The 23,190-nt window shown below is 47.8% G+C and overlaps 1 protein-coding gene across 1 annotated transcript in view; it reads right to left on the minus strand.

Moving 5' to 3' along the window:
* The window catches only part of NUP214 (nucleoporin 214), a gene marked incomplete at both ends in the record, with an annotated part of 90,837 nt that overhangs the window by 59,110 nt on the left and 8,537 nt on the right, over positions 1–23,190 (minus strand). The window contains 11 exons of the mRNA XM_084236297.1: positions 1,479–1,582; positions 3,987–4,145; positions 5,320–5,469; positions 5,654–5,740; positions 8,582–8,676; positions 10,850–11,019; positions 12,520–12,976; positions 17,358–17,519; positions 18,480–18,606; positions 20,457–20,523; positions 21,083–21,189. Of these exons, the coding sequence (XP_084092423.1) occupies positions 1,479–1,582; positions 3,987–4,145; positions 5,320–5,469; positions 5,654–5,740; positions 8,582–8,676; positions 10,850–11,019; positions 12,520–12,976; positions 17,358–17,519; positions 18,480–18,606; positions 20,457–20,523; positions 21,083–21,189 (1,685 nt within the window). The remainder of the gene's footprint in view (positions 1–1,478; positions 1,583–3,986; positions 4,146–5,319; positions 5,470–5,653; positions 5,741–8,581; positions 8,677–10,849; positions 11,020–12,519; positions 12,977–17,357; positions 17,520–18,479; positions 18,607–20,456; positions 20,524–21,082; positions 21,190–23,190) is intronic.

The following is a 23,190-nucleotide window of genomic DNA, read 5'->3' on the forward strand; positions in this document are numbered from 1 at the left end:
GAGGGAAAAAATCAACTATTTAACAGTGAAAGGGATAAAATGGAGAACCACTAGTGACAAGAGTGAAGCAATTATTAGAACAGAAAGGGGGGTGAAAACCTACTGAAGCTGAAGGGGAGCACGCAGCCGTGGACACACAGGCCAGCTGCGCCACAAAGGCACAGGGTAGAAATCTGGGAAGGGCCTGAAGCGGTGAAACGCCAGTCAACAATGTGGATGTGAGAACTTGAACTCTGCAGAAAGGGGGCTTGAATAAAAAGCCTGTTAGGTAGTGACTCCTGGGAGTTGTCATAAAGGAGAAGAAAGTCCGGCTTCTGTCAGCATCACACACTTGTTAAAAAGCCAACTTATCAATCAGTCAACAAAGAGGATTCTACCGCCAGGCAGAGCAGAGTTCACGCTGCCAGCTCCAGCCGACCTCCCCAGGAGGCTGAGGGTGGGCCCAAGGCTGTGGACTCTCCAGTGGGTCCAACTTTCTGGGAACCAACACCACAGATCCCAGGGTCCTCCCCGACCAGCGTCAGGAGGATCCACAACCTGAGATGCAGCTCCTGGGCTCAGACACAAAGCCTTTCTCCAAGGCACCGCACGCTGTAACAAATTTTGCTTAGTGAAGTTTAAGCACCTCCCAGCCCTGCCCCTGACATCACACCCAGTTGCCCCACTTCAGCGTTCTGTGATCCACAGCTCTGTCAACAAGTTAGCAGATCATCTCTCGGCTGGTTTCTGCTTTGGGCTAGTCACGCCAAACACAGGTGTGTCAGAATCTAGTGTTCTCATGGCTAATTTGCTTTTTGAGTTTCCTATGGGCACTTTACTGCTCTCCGCAAGTACAGCACTCTGTTCCTTCCGGAAACTACATGGCGCTCTAACAAACGGCCAGTGGTAGAAGACTAGGACAAAGGTTCAAAGGTTCCCCCTTTGCTCTCACTTCTCTCAATTTTTGCATTTTCACACTAACTAGAAATGTCTCTCCAAGAAGAAAATTTGGAATACACAGAAAATAAGGGAAAAACCTATCTTCATCCCATCTCACAAATATTTTGACAGATTTATTTCCAGCCTCTCTTCCATGTTTAGACTTTTGCATTGAGATCATCCATTATGATTTTTTCTTACCCTTATCATATTTCACACTTCACATGGAGTAGTTATAATTGCATATTCCATACAATATAGAAAATATATTTCATTTTTTGACAACATGCTTTTCAGTAGTTGCAGTCTCCTATATTGGGTAAAAAATGTGACAGATTTATTGAGTGACTAACTTGGCTAATTAAGTTAAACCGAATTTTTCATGACCATAAAGTACATAAATTGTTATTAGCACTGTTAGTCCTAGAGAATTCTAGAATGAGAACAACTGGATCAAAGAGATTGTACATTTGTAAGGATTTTCTAAATGCTCCCAAATCATTTCTGAATCAAATTACAGCACAATCCACTCTGCCCGAGGAGGACGGGAGACCACTCACTTTTGCTTTTTCTTTTGCTCCAGATGCCGATCCCACTCCAAGTCCAGAACATCATTCACATCCTGGACAGCAAATTTCACATATTGATGAAGGCGCCGAATTTCCTACAAGAAAAAAATGGAAAAGGCAAATGACTCAGAACATTAAAATTAAAATGAAAACCAGAAGCTCAGCCCCCCAGTGGTGTGACCGAGGGGAAGCGCCGAGAAAAGGGCACCAGAAAGGGCGTGTGGGCCTAGAGTCCCTGGGAGCAAATGGTCTGGCCTGGTTCTCACTTTTCAGCCTCCGTGAAGCATCTGGGCATGGCCTAGGATCTCCCACCACCCTAGTGGAAGATTCAGCTCTCCCACCCCTGCGGGACAGACAGAACGGCCCAAGAGGCAGTGCTGAGAATAATTCTGAACCTCTCTCATTCACAGCAGAGAACACGAGTCAGCTCACTAGTTGAGAAAAACAAATTTCTTCTCAAAAGCAAAGAATAGTATCAGCACTAGCAACTGAGTTTACAGTACTAAAATTCTTAGCCATTGACTCATTTTAGACCTGCAATAACTTTCTTTAGATTCTGGGCCGGTGTGGGCATTCAGGGCTCTGCAACCTGACTCTCAACAATTAGAGAGGCAGCATCCCACAGGTGTGTGCCCATGAACACCATGTGCTACCCGCCGGGAAAAGCTCTTTACATCTGCACACACATCTTATGAAGTTTACCTGTATTTTCAAAATTATTCTTGGATAAGGACACAGCCCCTCAACCAACAAAGAGAAACACCATTTAGAGAGCCAGCTGGCTGCAGGAGGCTGCAGTAACCTGGGCATCAAATGTAAATTCCCATGTGACACTCAGTAGCTCCACACGCCGAGCCTCACATGTATTCCTAGCTGTGTGCCGGGGATGTTTCTTCTGCACATGTGCCCAACGCTGCCACCAACTGCTCCCCCCAGCCCATCACATAGTGTTCTTTTCTGTAGCTGAGCTCATCTGGTCCCTGGCAACACAGCCCCCACTGTTATTATGCACCATCTTGCCCTGGCTACTTCCAGCAGGACTGCACCCAGCACAGCAGTCAAGAGCCCAGCAGGCTCTGCAGCCAGACTTTCAGGTCCAGCTTTGATGAGCGGGGAGACCTGGGTAGCTCCAGAATCTGTTTCCTCATCTATCTTTTGTACATGGCATATACCCAACAAATGCCAACTATTATCATCTACTTAGCACTGTCAAAAAAGAAAATGATCGGGCCTCCCTTGGTGGCACAGCGGGTGAGCGCTGGGCTGCGAAGCTGCCTGTAGCACTGGTTTGATCCCTGGCCGCTGGCGAGGGTCCCACATGGTGCGCAGACCTCTCCTGCCGCCCGCTGCTCCCCTCAGCAGTGTGCTTCGGTCCTTCTGCCTGCTCTGCTCCCCGCTCTGGCTCTGGTGAATTCTCTCACCCTCCCGCACTTCTGACTATACCCAGTGCGTGCATAAATAAATAAATAAATAAATAAATGAATGAATGAATGAATGAATGAATGAATGAATCTTTAAAAAAAAAAAAAGAAAAAAGAAAACGATCTCCTGCACGGGCAAAGTGTCCCCCAAGAGTTGCACACTTCAAACACAAGACGGGAAGGCTCGTCAGGAGAGCGCGGCCCGGTGGGCACAGCAGGTTGGCAGTGCTCCTGCGGGGCAGCCTCCACAGCAGGACACAGGGCAAACACCCCCAGAGCTGCAGGGTTCGGCGCAGCTCCCAGCTTTCCTGGGAAGAGAGGCCACTTCTTTCATTCTCCTGTTAGCAGGAGGATAGGCAGGTAAGGAAACAGGAGAGTCTATAGCCTCAAGTTCCCTGAGGCAAGAAGGATTCATCACCACAGACGGCACATCCCTGGTGAGGAAGGTAAGCGCCGCCAGCTGCGTGGCCCTCCTCACAGGTTCCTGGGCCAAGGGGAGCAGGTGGGAGATGAGCCCCTAAAGCTTATGCTACAACTTTGAATTGAAAACTGAAAACAATAAAAATAATTAAGATTTAATGAGAAAAGTGACTCTGCTAAAGCACAGCAATCAGGAGAGGGCCCAGCAGGGGGAATTTCCACTCCCGGTGCTATCAGAAGGCTCCTCCGCCACCGAGGCTCAGTGCTGTCACCTCACAGGGGAGCGCTAACGCCCGTCACGTGGAGACTGGTTTTGAAGACCAGAAATAATGTACAAAAACACCTAGCAGGGGGCTTGGGATGCGATGAGTAATCAACTACTGTTATTAGTCATGATTTGGTGTAGAAATACATTATCTTCCTCAACAGCACATTTATTCTCTACCAAGTTTAGGATTCAATGAAGAATCCTATTTTCAGCTTAATCCAAAAACATGAGTGGGAAAGTGTGACATCTTTGTCACAGTTGGTTTACGGACGGTGTGTCACTTATTCACAGGAGATGAACGGCTTCACAGGGCAGCCATGGAGATGCTGCCCCAGGAGGAGGAGCCAGGGAGGAGTCTGCCGAGGCAGCACGCTGGCTGGGTTCTCCTACCTGGAGCTGGGCCTCACTCTTGGGGTCCAGAGGACGCTTGTAGAGCAAATGCAGGTACGCAGAGTCACAGTTTCTCTCATTTTGTTCTCTGGCTTCCTCCACACCAGCAAAGCCCTCAAGTAAAGTTGTCTTCAGGGTGCTTATATCTCCGTGGAGAGACTGAAAAGGCACAAGGATGTACTGGTACAAAGAGCGGTATTTCTAAGAAGCAAGCCTGCTTGTCTGAATCAAGGAAGGTGGAGTCCCTCCAGTATCCAGAACGAACAGCCAAGTATGCTAATGGTCGTGTGAAAAGAAATCTCGCAGCTTGCAAAAAACGGCGCTACTGCTCATTATTGTCTTACCCATATTAGGCGAGGAAAGTATAAACAGTACCTATAACCTCACTGCCTGAAGACAATGCCTGGTACTATCCCAACTCCCCATTCGACAGGCCACTTAAGGCAGGTGCTAGAGTCGGTCTGGACTGGGAGACTGGCACTATCACTAGTAACTGGGCGGTTTGGGGCAAATCCCTTCACCCCACCAAGCCTCAGTTAAAGCCTAAGCCACCCACCCACTCACAAAGCTTCCATGAGATAATCCAGATGAAGCGCAGTGTGTTCAGTGCAGCGTCTGGTCCACAGCAAGTAGTAACAGCAGTAATAACAGTAACACCGCAAATAATGTCAACAACTTTTATGCTGTGTAGGCTTTCAGCCATTCTGCTTTAAAAAACCATTTTACTGGGGCTCCCTGGTGGCGCAAGGGGTTAAGCATAGCACTATGAAGCAATCCCCAGCCTCTTCAGCATGAGCTTGATCCCTGGCCGGCCAGGGAGCTACCCACATGGCAAAGCAGACCTCTCCTGTCTCGCCTGCTGCTCCCCTCAGCAGTGTGTTTGAGCCTGTTCTGTTTCCCACTCTGTCTCTGGTGAATCCTCTCACCCCCCACGTCTCTGGCCTGCACCCCAGCTCTTACATGCAAAAATAAATAAATCTTTAAAAAAAAAAAAGGAAAAAACCATATTATAACCTAAAAACACTCTGTAAGAAAAAAAATATACCTAAACTAAATTAACAATCACAATAAATCTTCATGTGCGTGTGTCACGTGTGTGTCAGCAGGGTAGATGTATTCTTACTCCCTCCACACAGAAACCTGAGGCAGAGTAGCAGGATTAATCTGCCAGACCCTGACGGTCAGCCAGGGCTGAGGCACACACTGCTGGGGAAGTATCCACCTGCAGCAAGGGACACGAGTGGTGCCTGAGGAGATGAGGCACCCACTCCCATGGAGGATGACGAGAAAGTCCTTTAGGGCCCACCCTCAGAAGACCCCACCACACACAGACCTCCGTGGTCTCCTTAATTTGCGAGAGGAAGGAGCGCAAGCCGTCCGACTCCATGCGCAGCAGCTTCATGTCCTCAGGTGTGCCCACCCAGAAGTGGGCTTGGGAAGTCTGGGTTTTCAACTCGGACAGTTCCTTCTCGAAGTGAGCGATCTGTAAGGCACAAAGGAGGAGATTCAGCATGACCGGCATAGTGGCAGTGTCAGCAGCACACTCAGTACAGACTTCTGGGACACCTGGGTTCAAGGCCGAACAACGTAGCGACCCAGGAGCCGGCACTCAGAAACATTCAAGTCTCCAGAGCAACTTCTGGAAAAAATCTGCAGAACAAACTTACCTCCTCCCCAATGCCGGTTATCACTGGATCTGACTCCTTCCACTGTTGTCCCTGCTTTTCTGTGACAGGAGGCTGAAGTGATTTCACCTGAAGTAGAAGGCAAACATCTCAACTGCACCCCTGCCCTGATTTTCAGCGCCTGAAGTAGTCATTCTGTGCCTGCCACGGCAGCGGTCCTGTCAAGGCTCTAGCTTTCGCTCTTCTAAGCCATGCTTACCACGCCCCCACACCACGTGAGGCACGTTCCAGAGAGCGGTGCTCGAGTGGACCTGCCAGATGGGATCCCTGCTCTCATGGAACTTACTGAGACAGGACGGATAGTGAAAGAGTGGCAGGATCATACAGAGAATAAAAAGGAGCACTGCTTGAGATGAGATGGCACAGGACGCCCTCAGTGATGGTCACCACTGAACCGAGACCTCGAGTAAAGGAGAAAGCTATGAAAAGTTCTAGAAGGACGTTCCAGGTAGTGGGAAGTACAAGTGTAAAGAATTTTTTTTTTTTTAGCATGTTTTTATTTATTTATTTATTTATTTATTTATTTATTTATTTATTTGTTCATTCTTTGTTTATACAAGCACTGGGTACAGTCAGAAGCGCGGGAGGGTGAGAGAATTCACCAGAGCCAGAGCGGGGAGCAGAGCAGGCAGAAGGACCGAAGGACACTGCTGAGGGAGCAGCGGGCGGCAGGAGAGGTCTGCGCGCCATGTGGGACCCTCCTCCGGTGGCCGGGGAGCAGCCGGGGATCGAACCGGCGCCCAGAGGCCGCGGGCAGCTTCGCAACCCAGCGCTCAAACGCTGCGCCACCGGGGAGGCCCAAGTGTAAAGAATTTTAAGTCAAAAAAGAAAAGAAAAAGAATGAGGCAGGAAAGACGCTGGCGCCATTACATAAAATAAATGTGGTTCAAGTGAGGTCAGGAAGGCAGCTGGGCAAGGCAGGGCAGGTCATGCAAGGCTACACCAAGGAGGCTAGGGCTTCTTACAAGCACGGGAAAGCCACCACAGGTTTTACAAGAGTTCAAACTATTCTTTGACTTTAAAATATCCTTCTTGCTGCTAACTAGAACACATGACGTGGGAGGTAGGAGCAGAAACAGCGAGACTAATAAGGAGACTAGGTAAGAAATGATACAGGTTGATAGCAGAGGAGACAGAGACAAGGATCTAAACATACCCCAGAGCCTCCCCTGGTGGTGCAGCGGTTGAGCGCTGGGCTGCGAGGCTGCCCACAGCCTCCGCAGCGCCGGTTCGTTCCCCGGCCGCTGGCGAGGGTCCCACAAAAAACAAAAAAACAAAAACAAAAACAAACAAAACAAAACAAAACAAAAACAAAAAAACTGGCACATCCCAGCAGGGCTCAGACCAGTTAGTCTGGATGGGAGAAGGTGTCATTAAAGAGAAGACCCCAGGATGGCTCTGGGTTTGGGGTTTGAGCAAACAACTGATTGGTGCTACTTAGTGAGATCAGAACACTAAAAAAGCAACATGTTCTGGTAGGACAGAAACCAAGAATTCTGCTTTAGAGACACTGTAATTTGGCGCATTTCCTAAATTATTTGAGAGCTACAGCAATTACGTATAAACAGATTTTTGACTATTTAAGCATTCTTTAAAATGGCAGATACTTAACAAATACCATGAGTCATGCATAATGTCCAAATGTAGGCCTGCAAGCTAAGCATTTTTTTTTTTTTAAAGATTTATTTCTTTATGCATACAAGAGCTGGGGTACAGGCCAGAGGTGCGGGGGGTGAGAGGATTCACCAGAGACAGAGCGGGGAACAGAACAGGCAGATCTACTGAAACACACTGCTAAGGGGAGCAGCTGTGCCATGTGGGTTGCTCCCTGGCAGGCTGGGAATCGAACTCATGCTGCAGTGGCTGCAGATAGCTTACAGGTTGCGTCTTAACCCTTGCGCCACCAGGGAGGCCCCTATTAACTAAGCATTTACGGAGCACCCCACGTGGGGGTGCTGGGAGTGTCAATTGGGAAACTGACAAATTCTCCTTAAGGTCAACTATAAAACTAAACAGATAACTGACTGTGGAGCTAAATATGAAAAGTAAAATAATAACGCTTTTAGAAAAACAAAGAATAGCTTTTGGCCTTATAACAGAAAAGGATACCCAAAACAAAACACAAAAAGCACCTTACAGAAAACCTGACATACTGAGCTATATTGAAATGAAGAACTTGCACTCATTGAAAGAAGACATGAAGAAAATATTATATAAAAATGAGTAATAACGTAAAGTATATAAATAAATACATTTAATAAAAACTAATAAAAAAGCAGCCACGAAGAAAATGTAGTCTCAGCACCATGTGCATGTGTCCAGCAAGGAACTGTCTCTTGTAACAGTAAAAGAGACAGCCCAACAGGAAGGCGGACAAAAATGTCAGCCACTGCAGAGAAGATGACATTCCAGTGGTCACACAATCATATGAAAGCAAAGCATGTGAGAATTCGGGGGTCCTGATAACGTTATTTCTTGATGTGGGTATGCCAAGGTGTGTTCAGATGGTGACCACTCACTGCATGTATACGCACACCACACGCATACTCTTTTCCTGTATGCAGTAAATGTCAATACAACATTAAGCACATAAAATAAAACTGAGATGGTATGAAAGGCAGAGGAAACAGGACACTGGATCGATGTCTTGGTTACTATGGGAAGGAGAGAAACACAATCAGATGCTACAGCTTCTCTGACATGAAGAAGATACAAGAAGCTGAACAGCACAGCCTGGGCAGGCTCAGCCCCACAGAAAACACAAGCCTGACTCGTGCACACACGCACACGACACATGCTCGGCCCACCCGTGTGGAGTTGCTCCTCAGAGCCTGAATACAACCTAGGAGGTGTGACTTCTGCTTGGGCGGGAGGCTGATGAGTATAAGTACTGTAAGGGGGTTCACACACCTGGGGGGAGACTGCCTTTGCCACCGGAGGAGTGATCCTGGGGGATTTCTGGGCCACCAAGGATGCTGGAATTGGACTGCCCTGCGCAGATGGCCCTGCTGGAATAAAAAGTCAGTCAGACAGCATTCAGGCCCATCACAGCTGTCCGTCCTCCAGTCTGAGACATCTCGACTGTCTCTGGGCACCTCCAGTGACATTAACAAGGGCGTGGTCACAGGGTCAGCCTCTGCTCAAGATGACTAAGAGCATATGCTAACATTTCACAAAGCAGATAACACAGGAGTTCTCTGATAACAGGCATGTGTACTTGTGTGCAGGTATTTGTGAGACTAACCCTTTGTGTTTTAAAGATTAATTTATGCATACAAGATCTGGGGTCCAGACCAGAGGTGCGGGGGGGTGAGAAGGTTCACCAGAGACAGAGTGGGGAGCAGAACAGGCAGATCTACTGAAACACACTGCTGAGGGGAGCAGCAGGGAGACAGGAGAGGTCAGCTGTGCCATGTGGGTAGCTCATGGCCGGGGATCGAATTCAGGCCGTTGCAGTGAGAGCACTGAGACTAACCCCTAGCCCACCAGGGAGGCCCGAGACTAGCCCTTTGGCCCATCCTTACTCCCCACAGAGGTTCCTGAGGTACCTCTGGGAATAGGAACAAAGTTTAAAACCACAAGTTGAAAATAATAAACAGCATCACCTTGCAGGGGCTTGAGGACCTTACTAGAAGCCTCCAGGACGAGTCTCATCCTGTGGTGCATTAGAATTAGTAGGGAACTTCTAAGGTAGAGGGCACTTCTAAGGTGGAGAGCTTCTAAAAAAAGAAAACCCAAAAGCTCACACCCTCATCTCACCTTATGAGATCCTGATTAAATCATCAGGGAGTGGTTTTCCTGGTAGATCCAGCATGCAGCTAGGCTGTGATGTAATAATCTAAGACTTAGACAAGGGCTTTAATCTAAGATTGAAGAACTAAATAACAGCAACACGTGTAGGGCCTCTGGCTGGTGAGCAGTGGCGAGGGAGAGAGCCTACGTGCATTAGGGTTCAAGTTGTCTCTCCCAAGCATAAAACGTGAGAATTAAGGCAATACTCCTCAACTTTTGGTCACAGATGCTTTTCAGAATCTGATGAAAAGATCCAGAATAAGATCCAGACTTTAGTAAATCTACAAGGCAGTCCTTCACAGCTTGATGCTTGCTCAATATTTACTAAACGAAGCGTATTTGACACACACGGGTGCTTACCCAAATACAGCTGGTCAGGTATCACTGCTGGTGTTTGTGAAAATCACCAACTTCAACTGAGATAGACCTGCTACGGCCACCTGACAACCACGTGCTGTGGTGCGTGCCTCCTATGTGGCCTTATGGTCCAAAACACTTCACCTGAATCTCATCACGAGGAAGCAATCAGACCCCAACTCAGGGACAAAACCACTGGCCTGAGTTCCTCACAAGCGTCAGCGCTGTGAAAGACAGAGAATGAGCAACTATTTGAGGCTGAGACTCCTGGGACAGAGTGGGAAGACTACGCGCCCTGGCTGGCTCTGGGTTGGGGAGGGAGCCATGAAGAAGGAAGGTGATTTTGGACAAGTGTGCATAGATGGGCAGTAAATTCGACGCTGTTAGATTTCCTGACTCTGATAATGTGTTTTGTGTCCTTGGTTTTAGGAGTTACACACTACAGTAGTTAGGAGGCAAGGGTTTCATGTCTGCAATTAACTCAAGAAAAAAACATACAAAAACAAGAGATAAAGCCAACAATGAAAAACATTAGCAAGTACCGAATCTCAGTGAAGGGCAACCTTTCTTGGGCTTGAAAGGAAAAAGATAAACTAGGTACATTTGCTCATGGATTTCTATCATGCATTTCATTTCCACTGGGCTTAATGACAAATTCTACTCATGGTCTTTAATACGCTTTTGAACAGTAGGGCTGATCGTGAGGATAACCACTGCAGGCGCATTCTCTTTTATGCAGCTGCAAAAGTTGCTCTGTCACTGACTGTCGTGTGTGCAAGCTGCCCTACAACAGACACTTTGCGAGCATCACCGAGAACACCCAGCTCAAGCAGCAAGGTCAGAGAGACAAGCAGGGTGGCTCCGAGGCCACTGGGAGTCTTCTGATTCAGATTATGAAAATCTGCATGTCAGCACGAGATACAGGAAGCAATAAAAAATGCAGTCCAGCTATGCCGGTGAGGATCCTAAACTTCGAAAAATACTGAGAATTCACGTCTAGGCTCTGAAGAAGTTGGTGGCAAAGCATACCTGATGCCAAGGGAGAGGCCGAGGACTTTGATGACATGGAACCCAACGAGGAGGAGAGCACCGCAGGGTGGCTGAGGGACGCAGAGGCTGGCTTGGAGGCAGAGAACAGCAGTGTGGAGGGGGCACTCTGCGAGCTGCTAACAGGGGCCGTGGTGGCCATGGAAGTGAACCTGAAAGAAGGGCAGCGCAGAAGCGTCAGAATAGCCTGTGATGTCGTCACACCAGTAACAGCAAGGCCACGGACCTGTTGTCTTTCTCGTTGCCTCATGAGACGTCACTGTTCAGCTCTTCTGCATCAAAGGTGACAGCTGTAAGGCGCTACTTACCTCACTGCCTGCTTATTTAAGAAAGATGCAATGAAAAGATCCAATAAGGAGTTACCATCAAATGAAGCTAAGCTTATCGTGACGTAAATACTCATTTCCTATCAAGATGGGAAAAAACTGAGGGAAAAAAAGTGAGACTCAATTACACTTGGCAGGTTCAGTCCTCTCTTGTCAAGGGAACCACCGAGAACTCGTTCCCGTCCAGTAGGAAGGTAAAGTTTCCCCTAAGAGCAGAACACCGCCAATGACCTCAGAGCCTGCCATTAAACGACTGGCTGAAGAACCAACAGCACAGACCCCAAAACGGATATCAGCCGCTTGTGGGCAGGAAGGGCTGAGTGCTGGCTGCTAACAGTGACGACAGGTGGTGGCAACAGCCAGGACTACCTCCACGACCACAGGAGATGGCACAGATGAGGGGGGTAACCTGGGAAAGGTGACAGGTATAAGGGTCACTTCCCCCCAAAGCTCACGTTTTAGTGGAGGCAACAACAGGCAGAAGTAAAAGCAAGACACGAGTGAACTGGTGGGAGCAGGCACGGAGGGCTATGGAACGTCATCTGGAGAGTTCAGACGTATTTGAGGCGCATCGAATACGGGAGCCAGGGGAGGCATTTCTGTTTCACAAAATGACTCTGGTGGCTGTGGGAAAAGGCTTGGAGAGTGAGGGGTAGACACAGGGGAAAGAGGGCAGATTCATTTCCCTCACAGCACGTGTGTGTACTGTTTCATTTTTTAAGATGAGAAATACCGCCCACACCTGCAAGCTGAAAAAACAAAAGAAATATTCAACTACATACTTCTAACCGTTAAAAAAAAAAAATCCTGGCCCCCCCAACCCTGGTAGTGCAGCAGTTGAGCACTGGGCTGCGAAGCTGCCCGCAGCTTCTGCAGCGCTGGTTCGATCCCAGGCCGCCAGGTGAGGGTCCCACATGGCGCGCAGACCTCTCCTGCCGCGCCCGCTGCTCCCCTCAGCAGTGTACTTCGTCACTCTGCCTGTTCTGTTTCCCATTCTGGCTCTGGTGAATTCTTTCACCCTCCCGTGCTTCTGACTATACCCAGTGCTTGCATAAATAAATAAAATCTTAAAAAAAAAAAAAAAAAAAGAAATGGTTTCTTTTAAAATAAGTAAATAAATAAATAAAATCCTAACGAACCCTCCTGGATTCTATCCACCGATGAAATGCAAGTGTTGTCTACATAATTCAAATGGCTACCATCCGCAAGCTTCCTTTGGGAAGTGGGAAACAGTGGACTCAGCAGCGACAACGCTGCTTGCTGTGAGTAACGAGCATTCCCTTCTGCCCATTCAACAGGAGAATCAAACCTCTGAGTGGTACTTACTTTTCGCTGAGGTTGACCTTGACCATAGGGCCTGAGGGTGGGAAGGAGGGCTTCATCCCTATGCTCGGAGCAGACACACTCGGCATCGGCGTGCTTTCTAGGGCAGGCTTAAAGCCCGACGGTCCAAAGGAGATGGAAGGAGTCGATGGCACCATGGGAGAGGCCGTGGGGGTGGGGGCCAGCGAGGCTTGAGGAGGAGGAGTGAAAGAGAAGGTGGCTGCGCTGGAGCCCAGGGCTGCTTTTGAACTGTCAGAGCCACTGGAATACGGAGTAGCGTCCCCGGTGACGGATGACTTCAAGGATGCAGAACCAAAGAACGCAGTGGAGGTGCCAAGAGAGGGCAAGAAGGCGGGGGTGGGCGCCGCGGACAGTGACGCTGGGCCGGAGACCGGAGCTGCAGCTGCTGGAGCATCGAGTTTCTGCGGGGCCTGAGAAGGGGGGGTGGTGGGGGTACTTCCTGCAGTGGAAAAAGGGGGAGAGGAAGATGTCAGCACTGTAACGGAAAGCAAGTGGGAAGGGGCCTGTGGAACCAAAAGTGATGGTCCTCCTCAAGGAGCAAAGAATTACAAAGGAAACTGAGCTGATCAGACTTCGTGTGAGCAGGTCACAGGGTATGACACTCTGAAGGAGAACGGAAATGGGAACATCAGACTAAGAGGACTTCAGGGGCATGTGTCGAATATATAGAAAAATATACCTCTTGGGGTTACAATGCAAACAAGTCCTTCAGCAACATTTCGTTCTCAGTCAGGAAAAAAATTTAATTCACACTTCTACCTCACTAACAGCCACCAAAGAAGCGAGTCCAGATCAATTAAAGATAAACACAAATGGAAAAGCATGTATTCACATACCTCATGAAAATAAAAAAGCAAAAGTAAAATTCAACAGATCCCTGAATAATGTCCTTTCACTTAAAATTGTAATGCTGAGGAGGAAAAACAAACAAGCCTGGCCCACTGTCCATGGAGTGGCTTTCTCCAAGACTACAGAGACACCGCCCCCTCCAGAAAGTTCACATGGGGTTCACTGGTGTGTCAAACTGCCCCAGTCTGAAAGAGTTGGTGTGAGCGCGACACGCCCTGTCCTAGACGGGCGTCCTGTCCAGTGCTAGACTGGGCCCCACCTTGTACCCTGAGCTGCCAAGAGACTCCAGCCACCCTGACCCTGAATCGGAATAAGCAGTTTGGTAACTGAATAAATGAATGAATGGAAATTACTGTGTAATACTAAAAGTGTCTGGGGTCTTTATTTAGAAGTTTCATGATGTTCTTATGGTCAGAAATAAGCTGTAGGAACTTGTGTTTACATCATTTAGACTGTGGTCACATCGGTTTCCTTGTAAGTTGTGTCACTTACAGTAGAAGTCTCCAATGCCACTGAATGTATCAAGTATCTGACAATCTAGCAACTCGATACATTTAGAAGTGACCAAAAAAAAAAATAAATCGAAAAGACTAAAATTTGACTATATTAAAAAAAAGTTATGATTAAAGTCATATTCTGCATTAATTCCATATTAGCACCCCATGATACTAGTAAATATTCTGTGGCAAATGACACGTTTTGGTATTTCCAAATATTTATTATATTACTAACGACAATGTTATGGCAATTACATTATCATTCATTGTTAGTAATAATCAGTAATAAAAATTAATAACCTCGTTTTAAAGCTCACATAAATTGAGATGGAAAATTTTCAAGACTCTTTTTTTAAAGATTTATTTATTTTTATTTATTTATTTAATTTATTTATACAAGCACTGGGTACAGTCAGAAGTGCGGGAGGGTGAGAGAATTCACCAGAGCCAGAGCGGGGAGCAGAGCAGGCAGAAGGACCGAAGTACACTGCTGAGGGGTGCAGTGGGCGGCAGGAGAGGTCTGCGCGCCATGTGGGACCCACCTCCAGAGGCCGCGGGCAGCTTCTCAACCCAGCGCTCAACCGCTGCGCCACCGGGGAGGCCCGAAAATTTTCAAGACTCTTAACGGATATAAGCTGAAGACCTAAGTCACATTAATAAAATTCACACTGGGCCTCCCCGGTGGCGCAGTGGTTGAGCGCTGGGCTGCAAAGCTGCCTGCAGCCTCTGCAGCGCCGGTTCGATCCCCCGCTGCCGTACGAGGATCCCACATGGCGCGCAGACCTCTCCTGCCGCCCGCTGCTCCCCTCAGCAGTGTACTTCGTCACTCTGCCTGTTCTGCTCCCCGCTCTGGCTCTGGTGAATTCTCTCACCCTCCCACGCTTCTGACTGTACCCAGCACTTGTATAAATAATCTTTAAAATAAATACAGAACCCAAAATTAAAAAAAAATAAAATAAAATTCACACTATCCAATCTCACTAATCAAAATAAATGCAAGTTGAAATGAGACATTTTTAATGTTGTCTAAATTATCAAGATTTTAAAATGTATAGTCCCCTATGTTTAGAAGAATAAAATGAGCCTGAAACTTTTTATCAGAATTATGTACATAGTTTATGTTTTCAGAAAACATTTAAGCTTACATCTCAAGTCACAAAAAAATAAAATTGGTTATGCTATTTATAACAATCAAGTCTATGAGAATAATCTAAAAAACAAAAGATTTAATATAACCCAAATAGTAAAAACATTTATTAAAATACCCAACATTCACCCTTTTAAATGAATCAGGAAGATAATGTAAGAACATGGAAAATGCTTACAATTTAAACTAAAAACCTCATATAAATTATATAAAATGAGTCCAATGATGAAGTATGTTATGAAAAACACTAGAAGGCAGGTTTACAAATGTTCCTATTTTTCAAGCTGTCTATAAATGTTAACTCCAAACGTCCTCTGAAGCATACATGTTAACTCCCTCACTTAAGTAACTAAACAAGAAGGCAGCACAGCTGCCCATTAGGGTCCTGGCTCTTCTGAGTTGCCTGAGATGACAGTTTATCCTCGCAAGGCCTGGAGTGGTGCAATGCTTAGGACAGTCCTGAAAACTAAGGCCCCACCGAATGGCCCCTCCTGTGGGAGCAACCGTCTCCGGCTCGCACACGACAGTGCCACAGCAGCTAGCTCCTTCAGACCCGCAGCACATGGAGGTCACTCGTCCCAAGCACATCGGGTAGACCACAGGGAGGCTTAAGCCAGAGCTGAAAGGTCTTTCCCACTGAAAAGGAAACTAAACACCCGAGAACTCCAGGCTGTGTTCTGAGCATCCAAGCCGGCCCCCCCGGAGCTGCAGGCTAAGCTGGCGGGACACTCACCCCCTCCACCGCCTATACCTTCCAACCCCCACCCTTCGCTTATCTGAACTGGGAGGGGAAGCAGCGAAGGGTGGGGGGGTGTCTCTCCACAAAAGACCACCAGTAAAATTGGGGCCCTGCCTGTGCCGGGCAGCTGGGTGGAGGTAGTTCAGGGCATCCACGCTCAGGTAAGCAGAGGACAGAGTTCTCAGTGCACATGTACCGTGGTAAGAGGTGGCCCCGCACCACAGCCCAGGCCCCGTGTGTCGTCACCTGGCAATTAGCTGGGGTTGCGTCACCAGCCGGCAGGCCCCGGCACAGCAGCTTGCTCCCCATGCACTGCCGAGAAGAACAGCCCTCGGGAGTGACCGAGGCTTTACATCACAAGGGGCCAGCATACTTTTTCTTAGATGTGGATTAGGCTACACCAGCCACTTTTTAATCCATATTACAAGAGAAAAACAGCATTATACTCTCACAGAACCAGGGCTATCCGTGACATTCCAAATAATAAAGTCATGACCCTCTAAAATGTTTTTTACTTCCTCTGCGCAAGTGGTGTGTCATCACTGGAAATTCTGACGCTACATCAGCATGAAGAACAGGAAGGACCCCGAATGATAATGGTGGCTGCTGCTTGATGAATGAATACCTGTTCTGGTGTTTTTTCAATTTTCGCCAATAAACGTATTACTTATTGTCTTTAAAAAGTAGGAAAAATCAAAACCTAATGAGAATTGAAATTAAACAAAAAAGAAATAAAGTCCCCATGTTCCTGACCTCCTGCTAGATTTCAACACCCATCTTTTAAGTATGTATCTACAGATACAGTTTTCCCCATAAAAAAGGAAACAGGCAGCGGGCCTTCTGCTCACCCGTGCCTATGTGAGTATTTCTTTTCGCCAACCCTCTCCCTCTGCGGGGCAGCAGCTTCCTGCCTGCCCTGACTGTACCCTGCTGGGGCTTTTCTTCACCGACCTCCCTCAGCAGAGGCCGCTCTCCTCTCTCTCAGCAAACCTGTCTCTTTTGGGGCAGCCCTTTCTGCCTGCTTGTGTCTATGTGAGTATCCTTTATTCTTCTCTCCCTTTTCCAATAAATCTGCCTTTTGGATATTTAAAAAAAAAAAAAAAAAAGGGAACAGTCTACAGTCAGTCACGTCACACTCCACTGTCTCACGTCACTGCCCGACCACACAGCTGACCCGTGGACAACACGGGTTTGAACTCCGGAGGCTTTCTCCTCCATGGGTGCTGCAGCCATGGATTCTCCCAGCTGCGGTGTCAGCTGCGGAATCTGGACACAGGAGCTGCCCGAGCTATAAGCAGAATTTCACCCTGCAGGTCAGCGCCCCAAGCCCTGCGCTGCTCAAGGATCAGCTGTACGACCCTTTACTCACCAACCCCAACCTGAACCGATCCAAGACATTTACCGTGTCTTTGGGATTCAGACCACGTAACGGTCATGGCTGGGGAAGGAAGCGTGGGTGAGGGAGCTGGTGCGTGTGTCAGGGAAAGGGGAGTCTTGGCCTCAGTAAGACTGACTGGCTGGATCAAGACACCCCATTCCCCTTGGGCGTGCCCTAGAGAGCCGGGGTGCCGGGGTGGGAGTACCGTACCTGGTGACTTGGGCTGCCGCTCTCCTTCTAACGAGAGCCGCTCTGGCGTCCTGATGAGGGACCTAACCCCTGGGTTTTGGTTGATCATGTAAAACGGACATAGCACCCCGTCTGTTGACAGTAACATGAGAACTGGAGCAGGAGGGAGGGTCTTCTCATCGCCTGTTAACCACAGAAAACAAAAGTGGTAAAAGAGACCAGCAATGGAGGTGCCCGGGCCCAGGAGGGACAGGCTACCCTAGGAAGACATTTAAGGCCCAGGTCTGTTTGCTCCATCCGGATCCGAACAGCCTCTGGGGCGATAGCTCTCTGAAGAGAGCACACATCAGCAGTCACACTGTGTTGCAGGCGCAGGGCCGCCAGCTGTCCTGCAGTGGCCTGATGTTCAGGAGGCAAGTCCTGCTTTCCCTGACCCAAGAAGAATCTCATGGAAGTACATGACTTGGTGACAGACTAGGCTCCTGGGAAAACCCACAGTAGGACACAGAAAGGTCAGACAGACTACTTTATAATCATGCCCAGTTGAATCAGAAGCATTTGTCAGTGAAGACTACAAGAGAATGAGAGAAAATGAGCTGGTAAGACCAAACCACCTGGCCAGGAGGAGGACAAGGCATGTGACAGGGGGAGACGCCTTTCCAAACTGTAAGGACAAATCTTCGCCACTCTTACACCTGAGGGGCCCTGGCTGCACCTAAGCGGCAGCACACACTAAGCCTGACAAGGACTTTGCTGTCTACCCCTGCCTTCAAAACACGTGCTGCTATGCAGTATCAGGTCAGGGGGCTGTTTCCTTAGGAGGTCCCTGGGGAATGCAAGGGGCAAGAAACGAAGCTATGCAAGCTGACGCTCTGCACCTCAGTCACCCTCTGCCGTGGAGAGAGAGACACACACACACACGCATGCACGCACGCACGCACGCACGCACGCACTGGGTCTGGCTTGAGTCGCATCAATGTGCAGCCACTCAGTGTAGATTAGTATCATCACAATAACTTAATCACCCTTCAAGTGGAAATGTGCTACCAGAAGCTAAAAGCACCCGGCAGAGCAGACAGCCCTGCAACGCAGAAGAGGGCGCACGTGTCAGCGCCGCCGTGAGGAGACCACGCCGCAACTTACTGATGGTGATCTCCACTTGGTTAGTGTAATCAATGGCCACACCCATGGGCAAGGAATCATCGTTCTTGTCTGTCACAGGCAGCTCAGCTCGACTAGAATCCTCTAGTAGCCAAGACTCCCAATTAATCTGGAAAAAGAAGAAAATGCCACGGAGGTTAGAGTGCTGCATTGCGTCATCCTAGTGCTATTCAAACAGGAGAAGGAAAGACAACGCTCCTGGAGTAGAGCTACGTGCTGGCTGAGACTCTGACATCTGGGATGACGACCTCAAATCCATGAGTACCCTGGCGAGTGAGGGGTTCGTTTCTAGGCCAACCAAGCCCCTGCTGTGAGTACACACTCAGACAGCGAGCACCCTCAGTGCCCTCACGCAGCGAGGCAGCTCCTGAACACGGCAGGCAGATCCAGTGACACCCATCCCTGCACCTGGGGCTGGGGCCAGGGCTCTGCTGTCTCTACCGCGCTCCTGACAGGGTGGCATGTAAGTTGGCCAATGTCCTGTGCTCACTCTCCCAAAGAGATGGGGGGGACTGGAGTCTTGTCTTTCCCCATAACTGGTGTCAGTTCCCAATATACTGGTCATCCAGCCTGTCCCTGGATACCCTGAGAAAACCACTAAGTCTAACAAACTCTCCCTTTGCTTAAGTCTGCTTGACTGGACTCTGCTCCTTCCAACAACTGATTCCTGACTTAAAAATCACTAACACTTTGTGTAACTTTCAGTGTTGCCAAAACTGGGCAGGATGAGTTAAAGGGAACGGTGCTCAGGAAGTGACAGGACAGCTGATCGCTGCTGAGGAAGGGCAGTGGCCTTACTCTGTGGCTCGGCTGTTCTTTAGTATGGAACCGAAACTGATTTCAACTTTGAAACCAATCTAATGACAAAACAAAGACCCCGGCAGTCACTAGAGAACAGAATATAAATACCATCAACTTTGATTTTGTAAAAGACAAGACAGAGACAATAGCTGGAAGGGGGGCTGAGGCACAGATGGGGGTACCAAGAAAATCCTCTCAAAAAGTGGAAAATGGAGATACTGGACATAGTGAAACCATGAGAAATAAAAATTGTTAAAGTTACAAAGATAACAGCGAAGACAGTAAACAGCGCTACAATCCATGAGAGGAAGGAGGGGATCTAAAGGCCCTGTGTGAGCTGAATCCTCACCTGCCATAATGGTCCTTAGGGCCTAAATTTAATAATCAGCAAGTAATGGTAAAGCAGATTATCATCTAGGGAGAAAAAGGGAACTGTTACAAGCTTACAAGTTAAAAACAGTCCCTTCTATAGAACAGGACTGCGTAAGGTCAGGCTGGCAGGGGTGACTGTTTCAGTTTTTTTTTTAAAGATTTATGTATTTATGCATATAAGAACTGGGGTGTGAGCCAGAGGTGTGGGGGAGGTGAAAGGATTCACCAGAGACAGAGTGGGGAACAGAACAGGCAGACTGACTGAAATACACTGCTGAGGGGAGCAGCGGGCGAGACAGGAGAGGTCTGCTGCACCATGTGGGCAGCTCCCTGGCTGGGGATCAAATTTGTGCTGCAGTGGCTGCCAACAGCTTCACAGTGCTGAGACTTAACCCCTTGTGCCACCAGGGAGGCCCCCTGGAAATTTTCATTTCTAGACCCTTTTGTACTATCTGACTTTAATCTTATCCATAAATTATTTAGGGTATTAGGGCACTGCTACTGAAATCAACTTAAGAGCAGCAACAGACGGCTGAGCTCTGGCCTATGACCTCACGATGGGCCCTCAGAGAACAGGAGGGATTCTTATTGACTGCTCAACCTGACATGTTTTTGCAAGGCAAGACTGAAACCATTTGGCTCTATGCTCTCTGCCACTTATGCTCTGCTCTCATCCAGAAACTCGTTAAGAGGTATGTGACTGCAGCAACAGCCACACAGTTTACTCCTTTCTAAAGTCTTTCTCAGAAAAGTATCCCACAGAAGCCACAAAAGAGAGAGGTTTACCTGGTCACTCTGCCGAGCAAGGATACTAACTTCTGTCGAAGCTGCAGATGCGGCCAGCACTAAGTCCCTTCAAAAAATAAAACCAGAACACCATCAGATGCAAAGGATGACAGTTCTGACTGCAACTGCAACACCTGCAACACCATGTCTGAGAGGATTTCCTCACAAGGTCAAGGAGGGAGGTAAGGTGTTCCATATAGTTGAAAAAGGAAGATTTTAGATGTCGAGAATGGCTACCCACCTACTTAAGACAAAGAAATGACATAAGAGAATCAAGCCAGAATTCCCAGTAAGCACAGCCCCTGGAAAGAGAGTACCCAGCCAGAGGAACAGAAGCTTTGCTTCAGGTGGTTGAAGGAAACTTTTAACATATTCCTTAAATATCAGTATTTTCATTAAATCATCACTGGGGTTATTAAGAAAACGAATTTGAAAGATGACAATGTACTGGATCTACATTATTCAGGAAGGGGAATGGGCATGGGGTATCATCCAGCATGCACTGAGGATGTGTTCAGGGCATTGCCAGACTATTTTCCTTCCTTACGGAAAAAGAACTTCAAAATGGGAACGCAGAGGCCGAGGGCTGGGCGAGAGGCAGGCAGGACCCCCGGGGGCCGGCTCACCATTCCTCGACATAGCGGAGGTAGTAGTGGTGCTGCCGCTCACTGCAGCTGCTGTAGCAGGGCTCCATGAAGTTCACAAACATCTCCCGGTGCTTGTCTTCTTTTTTCTATAATGAGCAGAATGAGGAAAAAAGAACATGATGTGTGATTTTTTTTTCTTTAAACCTACGCAGTTAAGGTTCTTAAAAGACAAAACCAATTAAGTTTTATGGAAAAATTCAGTCAAAACCTGTGCCCCAATGCAGAGACAGGCCAGAGAGGCAGTGCTGATGGGGCGGGCTTGGGCACGCTGACAGGTGGGTGCGCCTGCCAGGCACTTTCCGGCGGTGGGTGAGCACAGATGGCCACTGGACTTCTCTGACAGTCTATTCAACTTACTGTTGTTAGAATTCAGACCTACTATGCTTACTTCAAAGCTTTTTTAAGCATGATGCCAAACGACACCCATAACGCTTCTAGCCCAGTACATCGAACACGTGTAGCTAATAAATGCTCACGCCAGTGTTATCCCTGGGAATAAAAAAATCTCAGTACCTTGAAATAAGGCAGCTCAAGAGAAACCCAAAGCGATATTTAACAAGGCACATCTGTCACACATCAGCCTGGCAAATGTTAAAGCCACTGCACAGTGACACGAGTTGGCAGCTGGTGGCCCCACTGGTGGTAGGCGTATAAACTGGTACAGCATTTCTTAAAAATAACTTTGGCAGCGTTTTCAAGGCTTATCCAAAAAAGCGGATGCCTCCTGGTCTAGCAATTTCATTTCTAGGTTTTTATCCTAAAAAATAAACAGAATCACACCAAGTGCACATAAAAGTATGTATCACAACATTCCTTAAAACAGGGAAAACGAACAATGCGGGCATCAACAGCCGAGGACGAGCTAAATAAACTGCTGATCTGTCCAAAGCAGATCAGATTTACAGATTTACTGACATAGAAAAAGACGTTCAATTTACTACTAAATAGAACAAGGTCACAAAACAAGACTAGCACAAACCCTATGCTATATAGTTAGACAGTTATATATTATAAAAATCTAGAAATTCAAATTTATATCCCAAAACATCAACAGTTATTTGAGAATGGCAGAACTGAATACAATTAAAAAAAAAAAAAAAAGATTTATGTACTTTTGCATAGAAGAACTGGGGTGCAGGCCAGAGTGTGTGTGTGAGAGGATTCACCAGCAACAAAGTGGGGAGCAACACAGGTGGATTGACTGAAACACACCGCTGAGGAAAGCAGCGGAAAGACAGGCGAGGTCTGCTGTGCTATGTGGGTCAGCTCCCTGGCTGGGGATCAAACTCAGGCCACCTGGTGACAGCACTGAGACTTAACCCGTAGGCCCCCAGGGAGGCCCTCTACAAGTATTTAAAAAAGTTATTTAAATTGATGTTTTGTGGGATTTTAGGTCTTTCAGCTAACAGGTGTTTTCACATGTTCTTCTTGGGCTTTTAAAGCGTATACTGATCTGCGGTTTACGCTCTAACTCTTGTTCTTTTTAACACCACTGGCATTTGGTGGTGACCTGTGTATCTCATTATTACTGCCCCCCTCTCCGAACGGATCACTCCCCACTCATTCCCTTCTCTGCCCCAGTGGCTCCTCCTCAGTCCTTTTGACCATCTCATCTATTGAGCAGCACCCCACTTTTCCTCCATCCCTTGCCCTGCCCCAGATTCTCCCATCACCCTCAGCACGCCTGGTGCTGCACATACTTATTTCGGCACACCCAGTGGGTGTGCGATCCATGTGCCACAGAAGCCGAGGCTGCTGCTGTCGTCACTGCTGTATTTTCAGCTTTAAAACAGTGCCTGGCACATCACAGGCCTACAACTAGTACCCAATGAATAACTAACTAACTGAAAAAGCCAAGATACTTCCAAGCTATTGTAAAAATAAAGGTTACTATCTCTCAAGATTCAGTCTCCCTGTGAGAGCGAGAATCAGCTTTGACACAGGCCCGGGCCCTCCGTGCAGCGCTGGTCTCTCCCGGGAGCTGCCGCATGACCACAGAAAGGAAACTGAAGCCTAAAAGCCTCCGCTTTTATCACAGTAAATTCTTTGCTGAACATATAATTCACCCTTTTGAACAATCACGCAGT

The sequence above is a fragment of the Talpa europaea genome, assembly GCF_964194135.1.
Source record: "Talpa europaea genome assembly, chromosome: 7".
Taxonomy (NCBI): Eukaryota; Metazoa; Chordata; class Mammalia; order Eulipotyphla; family Talpidae; genus Talpa; species Talpa europaea.